At 34.4% G+C, this 16,741-nt stretch overlaps 1 protein-coding gene across 5 annotated transcripts in view; it reads left to right on the top strand.

Annotated features, from left to right (window-relative positions):
* PTBP2 (polypyrimidine tract binding protein 2) overlaps positions 1-16,741 on the top strand; it is an 81,129-nt gene that overhangs the window by 37,856 nt on the left and 26,532 nt on the right. For all 5 annotated transcript variants that reach the window (XM_049616759.1, XM_049616758.1, XM_049616756.1 and 2 more), the window contains 4 exons: positions 4,969-5,141; positions 6,007-6,150; positions 11,794-11,958; positions 12,051-12,161. In XM_049616759.1, coding sequence (XP_049472716.1) covers positions 4,969-5,141; positions 6,007-6,150; positions 11,794-11,958; positions 12,051-12,161 — 593 coding nt within the window. The remainder of the gene's footprint in view (positions 1-4,968; positions 5,142-6,006; positions 6,151-11,793; positions 11,959-12,050; positions 12,162-16,741) is intronic.

Genomic DNA, 16,741 nt, shown 5'->3' with positions numbered 1-16,741 from the left:
GGTTTGACAATTGTAAAACATGGTCTCTTTAATTTTTTGAGTCATTTCTTCATAGCTCTGGATATGGACTGTCCCTTTAAAGTATACATATTTCTGCCAGTAATTCTGATTGTTATTCTATAATAGTAGGATTTAAATATTGTTAAAAGTGTGATATTTTGCTTTATGTGAAAAAACTGAAATCATCCCATAGATTCTGGTATATGTTACTCAGAATTCTTTGAGATTTTAATTTTTATGTGAAGACATTTTTATATAATGCCATTTCATTTTGCTATAATGCTTTGAAGTATTCCAGCACATGAGTCTTCTAGTTTAGCCTTCTATTTTTTCCTAGCTCATGCGTAAGGTACTTCTGGCAAGTAGGCTGTGCAGTGCAGCTTCTTGAAAATGCAGAGTTATAGCCAGTTTTTACATTAAGCCTAAGATTTTTTGTGTGGTGGCTGTTGGACCTGACTAAACAGCTAGCAGAATAACAGAAGTATCTTTCTGTATATACCTGCATTTCTGGTCAATTCTTCTTTGGGTTTTCTGTTTTCCCAGATAGGAATGTAAAGAATATGAGCATTCATTTTTCGTAACTCAGGTTTTTTTTTATTTTTTATTTTTCTAAAGCCAACAGCTTTTATAACATTATGCTTTGCCCTGAAGCTTAACTAAAACTGATTGGAATTGAAACTGCTTTTCCTCTCAGTTTCACATTTGATAAGGATGCTACCAATGCTTTTTTATAAATGGTTGGGTCTGAAAGACTTCAGAGAATGAGAATGTACTTATCTTTTGTTAAATAGTTTCCACTGTATAAATAAGTGGAAGTATAAAGTTTTGTAATGTTGCACTTCAGGCTGATGCAGTTGAAAGTATAGAATTAGAAAATTGGTGAATGAGTGGGACTAAGGTAATAGATTTACAAATTAAATGAGCAGGTGGTTTTTGAGACCCAGGTTTTACATGAGGAAGTAAAGATAGGACTTTGGGGTCAGTACAGCTTGAGGAATTCCCACCATTACTGGGAATGTGTGCTTAACAGAAAGTTCAAACAACTATACAGTGAGTCAGGGAAGTAAGAAAACTAGATGTGAATTGTTAGGGGTGCTGTGAGAACAGAGATATGGTAAATATGAGAGGGCTTACAGTATTTTGGCCATGGATGGATTTAACAAATTACCCAGAATCTTGGTGAGACTGTTACGTGAAAACTGTGATAAACACCAGTAAAAAGCAAAGGTCAGTCAAGGGAAAAAAGAGACTGATTAAAGGTGAATGAACATGGTCACTTTAGAATTGAGGTAGAAAACCACTTTTGAATTTGGCAGAGAAGTATTCAAATAGAAACAGTTTTTGCATATTTTTACATACTATTTTGTTTCAAATTTGAGAAGAACATCTTAAGCAAAAGGCTTTAAGAAGGCTGAATAATATATGGAAAATAATATTAAAGATTTCTGCAATTTATATACAACCTGTATGCATAAATAAAAGTATTACTATATTGTTGTTGCCTAAGTTCTTAGAAATCATTTTAATTGTTACTGGTTTTACATACACAAACCAAAAGTTTCTGGATTTACTTGAGGAGTGGAAGGGAAAAGATCATGGAAAGAGGTTCAAATTATTCTTTGCCTTTGAAGAATCCTAGATCTGTAACCCAGAGAGACCCAATCTTCCTTACTTCTCTGATAGGGTAATAAATGGCATATGTGTTTTATAAGCTAAGGGCTATATATTTTCCTGTGCCCATTTTCTTTTCTAGGGCTGGAGTGTTTTTATATATGAAAGTATGCTTTAGTCAATATGATTAAAGAAGTCCTTATTTCCCAATTTCATGTTCTCATAGTCTCATTATCTAAAATGAAAACTTTAATAATATTTCACACCAAAATATAAATATTTAGTACTAAAGTATGAGTATTTAGTAGCTACCCCTTCTAAACTATTAACTAACTGAGGGAATATCAGAGTGTGACAAAAGTGTCAGTTTTGATGTTACATGGTCTTTGGAAGAAAAGGACAGATCCTATCTTGGCAATTGTGTATAATGCAATATTTGTCTTTGGGATCCTTGTATAGTGTGGTGGGTTAAGACCACAGGCCATGGAGTCCTATTTCCTGAGTTTCAGTCTTTTTCTATTACTTCCTGTCTTTTACTACTTAATGTCTGACCTTGGTCGACTTAACTAGCTCTTATCCATAAATGGGATTGTACTATAGAGTTGTACAGTGTTTGGCATGTAGTTAATTTGCAGGGAATGTTAAATATTGATGTAAAAGAAAAGTAGCTTCAAAAAATAAGGTTATTTATTTTCTTTGACTTTTCAAAATGATTCTACCTTTCCATATTATTTAACTGTTTTATTAACGTTCACAATTCACACTGCCCAGGAATTACCCAACACAAATCCAGAACAATAAACTATCCTATTTTCTTTATAATGGGAAAATGCAAGCTGTTAACCTTTTGAGGATCATATTCTAAAAATAACTTAAAAAGGGAAGCCTTTATGTATGCAATAATAGATAGTATCTTTATTGTGATGTACTTTTTTTTTGCTTTTTTTTCCCCCAGAAAGAAAAGGACAGACTAAATTAGGAAAAACTGAAATTTACTGATACCATAACCTATAACTCCTGGGGCTCTAGATTGGATTATGAAGTATTCATTCTTGTTATTCCAACAAATGAACAAATGAGAACACAAACTGTCAGGATTCTGTACTCCGTTTGCTTTGCCAAGAAATGGCTGTAGTCTTACATAAGAGTATATGTTTGTATGCCAATTATAAGTCTTAAAGTATACATGTATTCTTAAATTCCTGCTTTACTTACATTTTCGGCTAACAGACCCAGTCATGATTTTGTTCAATAAAATGCCACAAAAGAGAAAATTCAGCCTCTTTCTTCTTTCTATATATTCAGATGCTTGTGCATGTACAAATCGTCCTTAGTTATGAAGTATAGAGGGCTTCCTTTAGTTTTTCTTATTTCTGGAGTGATTAGGAGCTAGCCAGCAAGATTTTCATGGTAATATATCCAGAGGCCAGAGCCTACTACTCTTCTGTACAAAGCCATCCAAAGAGGATTTCTAAAGGCATTGGCTGGCCATTCCTGTATATAAACTTCAGTAAAGCTCTTAGCATAAAATATGACTTAAATTTAACTTAATAAGTTAATTATCAAGTGAGTTCACATATTATTTCCTAGAGATACCTTCTTTAATCATCCAATAAAGTCACTATCACACCACCTTCTTCTGGTTCTCTGCTAAGTCCATTATAATCAACAACATTTTGCTTTGCTTTATTCATAGCAGTTAATCACTATAAGAGATATTTTGTTCATGTAAGTTAGTCCACCTCTCCTACTAGACTGTAAGAGAGCATTGGGGATCTTACTGATCATTTTGTTCATTGCTGTATCCCCCAGAGCCTCAAACAGTGCTAAACATGTTCTTGACACTCAGTAACTGGTTGTTTTTTGATACTCAGTAACTCTTAAAGAATCAGTGTGTAAATGAATTTTAAAGCCACTTAGAGATCAAATTGATCTTAGAATTTTATAGATATTGTTGAATATGTATACATACACAACACACACATATAATGTTTATGGGTAGTGTTGATTTGGGGAGTACCATGAAGTACCTAAAGTTATACACAAGTGGAGTATACATATTTCTCAGTGTTATTGAGGATCCTTCATTTTAGTTAGTTTCAGAAATATCCCTTAGTCTTTAGACAATTAGGAACTACTCTTGTGGAATATTGGATAGATTGCAAGTCCTTCAAACAGTTTTACATAAAATATCACCAATTTTGTGTCTTTAGTAGGACTTTTCTTTTTGGTGAGGCTTTGGAATAAAGGCAGGTAACTAATTTGTTGGATAAAAATATATCAGTTTATTTTAAAGGTCAGAATAACAGTAAGTTAATGAAGTCCATGAGTGTTTTATATTACATAGATGTTGATAGTGACAAAATATTTAGGTGGATTAAGTGATAATATTAGTAAATTAGGAGAGACTTATTGTAGTTAAGCTGTAATGTGGATTGACTGCATGATTATTTTTACAGCATTGCCTTCTTTGATTCCACTTTTTGAGTACAATATTTTTCAAATTAAACCATTAATAATTTCTTATCACCCTAATTTTTGCTAAGTCAATATTTCACACTTTTTGTATTTCTGTTAGTCTATAATAAGATGATTAAATTGTAAGATAATTGCGTTCTTTAGCCATTGGAAAATTTCTTTCTGAAATTGCATTTTAATTTTTGCTTGTCATTTATTACTCTTCACGTGTGTGTGTGTGTGTGTGTGTGTGTGTGTGTGTGTGTATACATACATACACACACTCTGTTCAGAAACATTTACCCAGTAGTTACCTTAATTGGTAACATAATTTTATTTGATAATAATTGGTGGATATGATTTTTCTCTCTCCCTTTGAAAGCCCAGTTTTTTAATTTTTAGAAATTATTCAGGCATACTCAGCTATGTTTTTAAGTTAAAAAAAAATTTTTTTTTTAAATGTTTATTTTTGAGAGACAGAGACACAGCAGGGGAGGGGGAGAGAGAGAGAGAGAGAGAGGGAGACACAGAATCCAAAGCAGTCTCCAAGGCTCTGAGCACAGAGCCCGACATGGGGCTCGAACCCACGAACCGTGAGATCATGACCTGAACTGAAGTCAGATGCTCAACGGACGGAGCCACCCAGGCGCCCCTTTAAAAATTTTTTTTTAATGTTTATGTTTATTTTTGAGACAGAGAGAGACAGATCATGAGCGGGGGAAGGGCAGAGAAAGAGGGAGACACAGAAAGCGAAGCAGGCTCCAGGCTCTGAGCTGTGAGCACAGAGCCCAATGTGACCCAGGGCTCAATTAAGTTCTTTTTTAAACTTTGTTTTGTGGGGTTTCTTTTTTTTACACAAATGGGGAAAATTAATAAACTATTTTTTTAAATGTCTTTCAGCCAATGGTAATGATAGTAAAAAATTTAAAGGAGAAGATAAAATGGATGGTGCTCCTTCTCGTGTACTTCATATTCGAAAGTTACCTGGTGAAGTGACAGAAACTGAAGTTATTGCTTTAGGCTTACCTTTTGGTAAAGTGACCAACATCCTTATGCTGAAAGGAAAAAATCAGGTATGCTTCTTTCAGGACTTACAAAACTGTTAAGCCCCAAGCTATCCTGTGTGTGTGAATTAGCTATCTCCTAATAAAAGGGTAGAATATAGTAGGTCCTAACTTTTGTAAAAGAGCATAACAGAAGTTCTTGACTTTTCCTGGTAATGGTGTTTCAGAAATTAATACTAGGGAGCCAAAATGAATGAGTTACTGTAGTTTTAAATTTCGCCTTTTGAATTCACTTTTGGACTCTAATTGAACAGTTTTTATAATGAGATTGTGGAAAATACAAATGAAATATTTCTTTCATTGTGGCTTTGATATCAGAAAACAGGGTGGATACTAGTAGCATCTTCTCCTTTAAGTTTATCTCATGGAAGTGTTTATCTGATAGCATTAGAAGAAAACAGTCATTAATCCTAGATAATTCTTCATTTAATAAATGTATCTGTGGCAGAGGTGCCCTGGCATATTAAAATTTTGCTTTAAAATTTCTAATATCATTTAGAAGAACTTATGAAATTTAACATGCTCTTAAAATATAAATGTCACTAATCTGATATTTAATTCTTAATTTTTTTCTTTCTCTCTTGAGTTATACTGCTTTAAAAATGACTAAGATTTCTTATGTCTCTAAGAGTGGTAAAATTCTGATGTTAGAAAACGTTTAGATTTTATTTTCTTTAGCTTTTGTTGGGGGACTATATTTGTGGTATATGGAAAATAAGGATAAGTAAGGATAACTTACTTGAACATCTAAATGTAACTGGGAAGGTTATAGTCTTGTACTGATTTTTCTTATTAACTGAATATATTACACAGATACTGAGGTTTATTTGAATATAATTCATGGTATTAAAATGTTTGCTATTTAAATTTTCAGGCATTTTTGGAACTAGCAACAGAGGAAGCCGCTATTACTATGGTTAATTACTATTCTGCTGTGACACCTCATCTCCGTAACCAACCAATTTATATCCAGTACTCCAATCACAAAGAACTAAAAACAGATAATACATTAAACCAAGTGAGTATGTGTAGGTACACAAATAAAATGGCCTAGGACATATTAAGAGTCTGAAACATATTAACAGAAAGTAAAAATATTTAACCATTCAGAAGCTATGGGCATTTTCTTGTTATTTTAAAGACATTTTCTTGCAGTATGTCCCTAAGTATTAAATATTATGTTAATTTACAAAATGTATGTGAAGTCTATTATGTGCATGTTTTAAATTGGTACTTGATGAAGTAAATAATACTTTTTCAAAGCTTTAAGGTTCTAGTCAAAATGTTCATTTTCATGTTGCAAGTTCAAATTTTTGTATAGAAACTGCACATGAGATTGGGCTTACTATTAGCGTAAACTGTACAGGTCTGTTGCTTAGAGTTTTAAGGTATGTTTAATACCTTTAGTTATTAATAACTAAAATTAGGAATAAAAATGTTAGAAATAAAAATATTTCTATAAGAAACTTAAGACCTGTAGGTCTTATGAAAATATTTTTATTGAAGATGTGTGAATGGTTTTCTGGTGGGAGTGGGGGTGTTTGGGAATGTAAGAATTGAGAATATATGAATATATTGAATTTTTTTAAGTGTGATGTAGAAGATACCAATTATTTAAAATTAATATGTATATATTTTTTAAATAGCATAGGAATGATTTTAGACCTAAAAACATAGCATTTAAGGAATGGTCTTTTGGCTCTTTTAATACAGTTTTTAGCTAATTATATGTTTTATGTTTCAGTAAAATATAAACTATCTGGCTGTTTGTCTTACTGAAAATGTAATAGAAAATAATTCCTCATATATTTTAACCTTCATAAAAACTGACCTTTCCAGATCATTTTGATAGTTGATAAATAAATATTTAAAATTTTTTGTCTAAAGACCAGGCTGAATTTTCAGCTGGGTTTTGTTTTAATTTGGTAATAATTTTCATTCCTTTTGAACCAGAAATTGTACTTCTAGGAATTTATCATGAGGAAATATGCTAAAAGATATTCTATATTTATTTTACTCAGAATTTAAAATGGCATTCAGTATTTCAATTTTATTTATATATTAGTATTTTTAGTAATTTGTGAATGCATTCTCATTTTAAAAGATTCCATTGCAGGGAACATGAAAAAAGATAAGGCGTCTATAGACAAATGCATGTAAGGGAAGGGGATTTATAATTTTAAATAGAATACTTAGTGAAAACCCCATGAACAGGTGACATTTCAGTTACAAACTTCAAAGTGATTTGGAAATAAATACAATTATACTGGCCTGGACTATTCCAGACATAGGGAACAATCAATGCAACAGTTGCTTGTGTTGGGAAAACAAAACAAAACAATTGTTTTTGCAGCCATATTTTTAATTTTCAGAAGCCCTTTAATCTTTTTTGATAATCCTTTTTAGGTTACAATTAGTCAGTGTTTTGTGATTTCACAATTCTTTAAGGATACTACTAATTAATAGTATTTTTAAAAATACCTCACTCTATCTAAATTATCTCATTCTTTCAGTGTTAGCTGTTATGTTTATCTTCTGTCCATCTGTCTGTCTTCCTCCCCCCAGTTGTGTTTATATATTTTAGAAAGGACAATTAGGTTTTATTGGACTGGTATGCTTTCCTCTAGAGTAAAATAAGGAGTTTGGACACTGAGCTGGGATCCCATAAATACCAAAGAGCACCTTATTCTGGGCCTGTAAAACTCTCTTTAGAATTTCTTTCTTTTAGGGGAGGATTTTGTTGTTTTTTTTTTTTAATGATAAGGGAGAGAGATGATGAGGGAATGGGAGAAAGAGGAATTTGTTCATTACGCAGACTTTCCATTAACCCTTTGATTTTCGTCCTAGGACTCTGCCAATTTCTAATCTGACATAATGTGGCGGTTAACAGTGCAAACCCTGTTTGTTCTGTGTTCACTAAGTCTTCTTTGTTCCCATTTGTTTCCATTTATTTTCTGCATTCCAGGAATTTTGGTAAAAGTATTCTATGCTAATGAGGACATTCTCTCTATTCAGTGTTTGGGTTTATTCCATGTTGTATTAATTTATAGGCATTTTTATTTTTAATTTTAATTCCAGTGTAGGTAACACAGTGTTAATTAGTTTTAGGTGCACAATATAGTGATTCAGCAATTCTGTATGTTACTCAGTGCTTATCATGATAAGGGTACTCTTTAATCCCCATCACCTCATTTATAGGCATTTTTCTGGGCTTTCATAAATAGAAGAGAGTCCAATAAATATGAGTCAACCTTGAATTCTTCCATGATCCTTCCTCAAATTACCAAGTCTTACCAGTTCACTCTTGTTAATATCTGCCTAGTTTTCATCATCTTTCTTGCTACTTTAGTAGCTCAGACACAGTTACCTTTTGGCTGTACTGTGATAACAGCTCTCTTATTGATCTGCTTTTTTGCTTTCCCCTCTTGAATTCTTTCTCCCTCCCTACTTCCTCTCCCCTTCCCCTACACTTCCCCCTCTCCCCTTCCCTATTAGTCTCTTTCCCCTCACCCCGTCCCTCTCTCTTAAATATATATATTTATATATATTTTTTAATAGTTGGTTTATTTATTTTGAGAGTGGGGGAGAGTGTGTGCAAGTAGGGGAGGGACAGAGGGGGCGGGGGGAGAGAGAGAGAGAGAGAGAGAGAGAGAGAATGAATGAATGAATGAATGAATATATATATCCCAACCAGGCTCCACACTGGCAGTGCAGAGCTCCATGTGGTGTTCGAAATCATGAACTGTGAGATCATGACCTGAGACGAAATCAAGAGTCAGGTACTTAACCAGCTGAGTCACCCAGGTACCCCTAAGTATGTATATATCTTTGTAAAACAGACAAATCTGATTTTAGTTACTCTTCTGCAGCCATATCCTTTTCATGCTCAGGATAAAGCCCTTCAGAAGAGATGGCTACTATTTCTGTCTTACGGCTGTATGTTTCCTTGTGCTTCTACCCAAAAGTAATTGTAAATCCTCCAACCTGGCATGCTTTCTCTTATTTCCAGTCTTTTGAGGCCACTATGTTTCTGTGATGTCACTCTTGCCTGGAATATTAAGGCCTGCCTACCCTTGTGCCACTTTTCCAACCCACACTTCACATGGCCGGTTAGTAGACATCGTCAGGTCTCCCCTTAGTTTCCTCTAGAAAGCCATCTTTTGATCCACAGTGTGGGTGAGGTTTGCATTAAGAAACTTTGACACCGGCGCCTGGGTGGCTCAGTCAGTTAAGCGTCCAACTCTTGGTTTTGGCTTAGGATCTGATTTCACAGTTCAGGAGTTTGAGCCCCATGTTGGGCTTTGCACTGCCAGTGGAGAGCCTGCTTGAGATTCTCTCCCTCTCTCTCTGCCCCTTCCCTGCTAGCATGTGAATGTGTATGCTCTTTCTCTCTTTCTCTCTCTCTCAATAAATAAATAAACTGTAAAAAAAAAAAAAAGAAACTTTGACATAAATTAAAACCACATTGAGCTACTACCATGTACTGTGTCAGATTGCCTATGATTAAGATGGGTAATGCCAGATGTTGGTAACAAGGTTGGGAAGCTGGAACTTTCATATATACATGCTAAGAATGTAAATTAGTAGACTTATGTTTAAAAACTTGAAATATGTAGTAAAGCTGAGCATATACATAATCTTTGTCTTAGTAAATCTATCCTAGTTACATACCTGAGAAAATATGTAATATGTGCATCAGAAGATACGTATGAGAAAGTTCATGGAACACTAATACATAATAGTCCCAAACTAGAAATCATCTATATGTTCAGCAGCAGTAGAATATGTTGTGGCATATTCATTTGTTGGAATTTCTTAGAATACAAAAAGAATGATCAAGCTACTTATACTTGCAAAACATGGATGTATATCATAAAAATAATGTTTAGTGAAAGAAGCCAGACCAAAGTAGAACACATATGATGCCATTTTATATAACTGGGAGAAAGCATGAATGTGGCCTCTAGGGTTTTGACAATGCTCTATTTTTATCTAGTCATTTTACAGATATGTCCAATTTGTGATGTTTTATTGAGCTGTATACTCTTAGGATCCGTGTCCTTTTATATGTATATGTAATAGTTCACTAAGTTCAGTTAAAATCTTTGTTGGCAAGCCAACTCTGTTTCATCAATTAAAAAAATATGGAAAGTTATTTGTTAATGATAGTAGAAAACCTAATTGTTAAGCTAAAAAGAGAAGATGGAGAAAAGTGAATAGTACTGGGGGGAAAGGTTTGTAATAGACATATCACACACACACACCTAGGTGATATATGGAAGGGTACCCATGTTTATATCGGTATGGAATGGGTATGAGAAAGGATACAGGGTGACAGGGTTGCAGAGGAAACTTTTAACCTTTTGTTCCATTTGGATAGTATATCATGTGATTCCTGTTTTAAAAAGACATTCCATTATTTGAGGTAGGAGATGTTAGTATTTTCCTAAGTTGTGATATTTCCATGCTTGCAATAACATAAATATATGTAAGGACATGCTTCACTAGTGAAGGAAGTAATATTGCAGTACACTACTTAAAATACTTCAAGTCACCTCAGCCAATATATAGATCTGTAGGTCATATTATTGTTTAATTAGCATTTAAATAATGAGGTTTGACCAGATGGGCATGTGGTCTCTGAATTCCAAACTGCGTGATCTCCTGGTTATGGGACATGTCAATGAAATGACTTTTTTTTTTTTTGTTTCCAGCTTTATTGAGATAAAAATTGATATATTGTGTAAATTTAAGGTATATATTGTGTTGATTTGACACACGGATTGCAAAATTATTTCTACCATAGTATATGTGCTGTCAAAGTTACCAGTTTTGTTTATTCTCATATCTTTTGTGTTCGCCTTCCTTTTCATTTATCATGCTGAGTTTATATTCCTATTCATCTGCCAGTACAGCTTTTTCAAACTGTAAAACAATGTAGTAGTATTTGTTATTGTTACTTAACAGTTATTTGCCTTTGTATAGGTTTTTTGACCCCAGATAGGTAGAAATACTATTTCCTTACTGGTGAATCTATCATAGTAGTAATATTCTAGTATGTATATTTTTTCACATTTTAAAATCTCCGAAATTAAGATGTGTCTTAAGTGTCGTTGATTTGTCTGGTTTAATTAGTAGTATTTTAGAAGTTATGCTACTATGAAAAAGACTTAATATATGTCCTGAATATTTCTCCTTTAAGATTGTATTAGAAATAATAAACTTTACAGGAGTTCTTTTGGATAATCTGGTAATCCCCTTGCTGAGGTTTACTGGGTACCTTTTTTATGGAGTGAATAATGTTAAGTTGAAGTTTTATTGTTCTCTAAAAGTTTGTTTAAAACATTTTCTGATGATATGAATCTGCCAAACTATATTTTGTTCTTTTGAAAATAAATTATGTTGCCTTTCTTCGTTTGTTCCATTATCTAGGTCCCAAACCTTAGATAATTGTTTTGAAGTAAATACCAGTAGATACTTGAATTATAAACCGATAATACCTGGCTCATGGTAGGAGCTCCAAAGTATTTATTGAATGATTGTTAAATTTTGTTTAATCTGTGTGTGTTGTAGAAAAAAATGAACTAATAGTGTAACATGTAGCAAAGTTTAAATGAAAATATGGAGTGTGTTTCTAAAGTGCTTATCTTTTAATTTTCAGCGTGCTCAAGCAGTTCTTCAAGCTGTGACAGCTGTCCAGACAGCAAATACGCCTCTTAGTGGCACCACAGTTAGTGAGAGTGCAGTGACTCCAGCCCAGAGTCCAGTGCTTAGAATAATTATTGACAATATGTACTACCCTGTAACACTTGATGTTCTTCACCAAGTAAGTTTAACTTAATTTTCATGTTTACCTATAAATTGGAGAAATAAAGATAACAGTAGATAAATAATATTTTGATTTTAATTTTTTAACAGATATTTTCAAAGTTTGGTGCTGTATTAAAGATCATCACATTTACAAAAAATAACCAGTTTCAGGCTCTTCTCCAGTATGGTGATCCAGTAAATGCTCAACAAGCAAAACTAGTAAGTCTGGAGCTTGCTTTTTTTTTTTTTTTTTTTTAAATAGATAGTGATCTTTTTCAATGGTGGGTATACATAAACACATATATTGCTGATGTTACTAATATGGACATAACTTGGCAATACCATGTAGCATTGTAGATGGCACAAATTGGTATCATTTACATACAGTTAGAAAAGCTTGGTATTTGTGATAGAAATGTTTATTTCTAAGGATAGTTCTATCTATAGTTATCTATAATAATTGATTTCTGTTACTTTCCATTTTTGATTTAGGTCCAAAGTTTTATGCTCCTGAGGATATGGCAGGATATATTGTGCATGAACACCAGTAAAGATTTTGAGTGTTTTCCAGTGGGAGTTTCAGAGTAATTAATTTAGCTATCAAGACACTTGGGCTGAAATAATCATCACACATGTGGTTCAGATATTATGATAAGCTCTCAGTTTATTTAAGACTACAGTATATTTAATACTCTCTTTAAAGGCTTTTTTTTTTAAGACTGCTTTTTTGAATAGATTCCTGATCTGCTTTTTATTTCCATCATTTACGTTTTTTTTTTTGTTATATATGGAGGATAAGAAACTACTAAAAGAAGTAAAATATCTTCCCGTATCATGACCACTATTGAAAACTGCATATCATATCTTTGCTACCAACTGCCTTAATCTTCTATTTGTGTATCGTATTTAAATCTACCTTTGCTCTAGCTCTTTAACGTCTTGTGCCATGTTATCTCATTGTGATTATTATTATGTTGTTAAACGATCAAATATTCATTATTAAACCATTACATCAGCTGTCTTATCTTCCTTTACCTTCTGTCTTACCTCTTTTTTCTCCCTTTTACTCATACTTTCAAATAATTATGGTCTGTAATACTTCAGTGCTTCCTCTAGATCAAGATAGATTGTATTGAACCCAGACCATTTTTGATTGTTGCATTGTGTTTCCAACTTCAGCATGTCATTTGGGAAGCAAAAATAGCTTCAGATATTTTTGCTATACCGTTTATATTGGCATAATTGAAATGTTTACCAAGTGCTGTTATCTCGTTTTTTTCCTAATATGTAGTCAACAGAACAGGAATTACTCTTGTGTTATAAGGGGATGCTAATATTTAAAGAGGTAAATTACTTACAATGTTCACTATATGTAAGGTAGACATATTTTCAGTCTGATTTTCTCCAGTATGTTGCTACTCACTTGTTCTTAAGTTACATGATCTAATCTTATTATATTTTCCTTTTCAGGCATACATTAACACTTGGGATTCTTTTTTCCAAAAATATTGATTTCTCTTTACATGTCTCTGACCTCTAACTTTGGAGATATTTTATATTTAAAGAGTAACCAAAATCCATGTGGTATGAGGTTTGATCAGTAGCATACGGTCTAGAAGCCAGGATGTTTATGGCACTTTTCACAGCTTCCAAATATTTAAATATAGTGCATGTTTTTCTTAATGTGGAATATTTTTTGTCATCCCTTCTGATGGAGAGGGGAGAGTATTTGGTGGAAGGCAATGGAATGGAATTTAATTTGAAATTACACTGCATTTGGGGTATAATCCAATGGGGAGAGTAGTTTATGTGTTTTGTCTGAGGTAATCTATAGTAATGAGAACAAAAGATTGTACTTTAATTATGTTATCAGATATTTGAGGTTTAAATTTAACCAGTCGTCTGTGTAGGATAATAAGCATCAAATATTTGTGAGGGTTACACTCAATCATGTCTTCTCTACAAAGATCTACAGTTGTAATTCCGAGGGAGTTATTAGGTAATTATTTAATATTCATTATTTAACTATTCTTGTATCTGAACTGAACATCATTTCACTTATTAGAGAAGGAAAAAAGAGGTCGTTTCCCGAACTTGCTTGCCCCATTATCTTGTAATCCAGATTCCTTGTTAAAACATATACTTTTGATGACTCTAGTAATCTTTCTTCATGCCTGTATCCAGACTGTTGGGTGTAGCTAGAGAATATCCTGTAATCTAGCAGTTGATACCAGTTGAAGTTTATCAGCATTAATTACAAATAGGCCCTCTATTCTGCTTGACAAATGTCACCACATTTCTCCAGCATGCTGTCCCATTTTTCACAAAGACTGTATCAGAAAATTAGTCTACCAACTCTCTTCACTCCTCCTTATGAGCTTGCCTACTATTTCTCAGAAAAAATAGAAGGTATCGGATGGAAACTCCCATCAGGTTTTCTCACAAAATCCACTTATACCACACCTATCGTTCTCTTCTAATAAAAGGCATAGATAACTTTAGGACAAGTAAACACCAGATCCTGTCTTCTTCTCCCCTTCAAGAGACTTTGCACTATCGTTCATCCCTCTTTCTCTTACATTTTTCTCTGTGTTGGCTACTTGTCACCAGTGTCACAAGCATCATTAAATTTCTCTCATTTTGAGTGAATTTACCCTGAACTCCACACATGTATCACCCTTTCTCCTCCCTTTTCATTTATAGCCAGACCTACTAAATAAGCTCTCTGTTTGCTGTGTATACTTTTTCCCTTTTTATTTCCTCACCTACTATAATTTGGTTTCAGCCCCGATTTACTGAAATTATTCTTCCCAGTGTCCCCAGGATCACTACAGTAGGTAAATCTCACCAGCCTTATTCAGTCCTTACCCTCTAGGTACCTTTCATACAGCGTGAGCCATTCTCTTTCTTAAAATCTTCTCTTCTCCTGGTCTCAACACTTCTTGCCTAGATATGTTCCACCTCTCTTTGTCTCATCATATCCTTTCCCTTCTTTCTGCCTGGGGGACTTCACCTGTTCCCATAGCTCAATTATACCTTCATGACTGTGACATGCCCACGTGGCTCTTTCTAGCTCAGATCTCTTCTGAGAGACCCAGAGTAGGAACTTAGTGGACCATTAGGCACCTTCAGACTTAGTGTGATCAGTTCAGCTCCTGTCACCTACCCACTCAGCCTTTCTCCCCGCCCCCTCCCCCCCCAAAAAAAAAACCAAACCCTTCCTCACCTGTGTCAGTAAAAAGCTCAGGGTATTGAATTCCATGTCAGTAACAAGCCAGAAAACATGTCTTTTATTCCTCTTCCTTTCATCCTACCACCAAATCTTATTCTCATCCTAAATTTCTGTTGAATCTATCCTTTTGTCTCCCAGCTCTCTTGCACACCACCTTCGTCTAAACCAGGTGTTATTCAAAGTGCTGGTGTCTGATGGTACCAGGAGCGTTTGCCAAAATACAAGTCAGCATACTTCTAGTAGTGTGTTTAGTGCGCTGTTAATACAGATTCTGACACACTCCTTTTCATGCAGAGTGATTTGGACAGCTAGTCCAAGAATCCCAGAAGGCCTCTGACTCACCTCACCACTTTGAGTTCTTCCCCTACACTTATTTTTCTCCCGAGCACTAAGGATGATTCAACATAAAGTCCTATTACTTCCATTCTCAGTGCCCTTCAGTGACTGGCTTTTGTCCTTAGTGTAAACTTCTCAGTCCTTAACATGGCTTACAGAACTCTAAAGCAATTCTCAGTGTTTGTCTTTCCAATCTCATCTCTCTTCTTTTAACTAAATTGGAATTTTTTTAAAGTTTTTCATTTTATTTATTTTAGAGAGAGTGCGTAGGTGGGGAAGTGGGACAGAGGAGAAGGAGGAGGAGGAGACAGAGAATCCTAAGCAGGCTCCATGCTCAGCACAGAGCTCAACACGGGACTCATTTCCACAACCCTGGGATCATGACCCAAGCTGAAATCAAGAGTTGGACACTCAAGTAACTGAGCCACCCAGGCACCCCAACTATATTGGACTTTGTAAAATAGCTTGCATATGCTGTATTTTCTCTGATTTCTCAGGCTTAGAACCTGATGTTTCATTTGCTTCTACTGCTTTCTCTTTGTCTTTTTATGTCCACCTCTACCTGTCTTCCTCTTTCAGGTTTAGAAGTCTCTGAGAAGTCTTCCGTAAACTTCCAGCTACATCACGTCCCTTCCTTTGTTCTCACTACCACACATCAAATTTGTAATTACTTGTGAGATGTCTATATTTTGTTTTCCTATAAGTTATATAAGAGTGGGTGGCTCTTCTGCTTTGTTCCTAGAACATATATTCCTAGAACGTAGCACAGTGTATAGCACATTGTAGGTATTAGAACTTTCATACTGTGTCACAACTCTCCTAGCACTTGCGGAGAACATCACCTGCTGTGCTACAGATCTCTTCCTGTTTTGCAGTCATCCTTGTATATCTCAGTATACTACAAAATGAATTGGTTCTAAACTTTGTAGTTCATTTGCCACATTTTTAAAAAAGTTTTTTTAATGTTTATTTTTGAGGAAGACAGAGTGAGCAGGGGAGGGGCAGGGAGAGAGCGAGAGACACAGAATCTGAAGCAGGCTCCAAGCTCTGAGCTGTCAGCACAGAGCCCAACATGGGGCTTGAACTCATGAACCATGAGATCATGACCTGACCGAAGTCAGGCACTCAACGGACTGAGTCACCCAGGTGCCCCTCAGTTGCTACATTTTTATGCTTATTAAGACAATGAAGGCTATGTAAAAAACAGATTAACAGTGGAGCATTAGTGAGT

This window comes from Panthera uncia (assembly GCF_023721935.1).
Source record: "Panthera uncia isolate 11264 chromosome C1 unlocalized genomic scaffold, Puncia_PCG_1.0 HiC_scaffold_4, whole genome shotgun sequence".
Lineage (NCBI taxonomy): Eukaryota > Metazoa > Chordata > Mammalia > Carnivora > Felidae > Panthera > Panthera uncia.
Note: the sequence above shows the minus strand (reverse complement) of the source record. Positions and strands in the feature narration are given on the sequence as shown.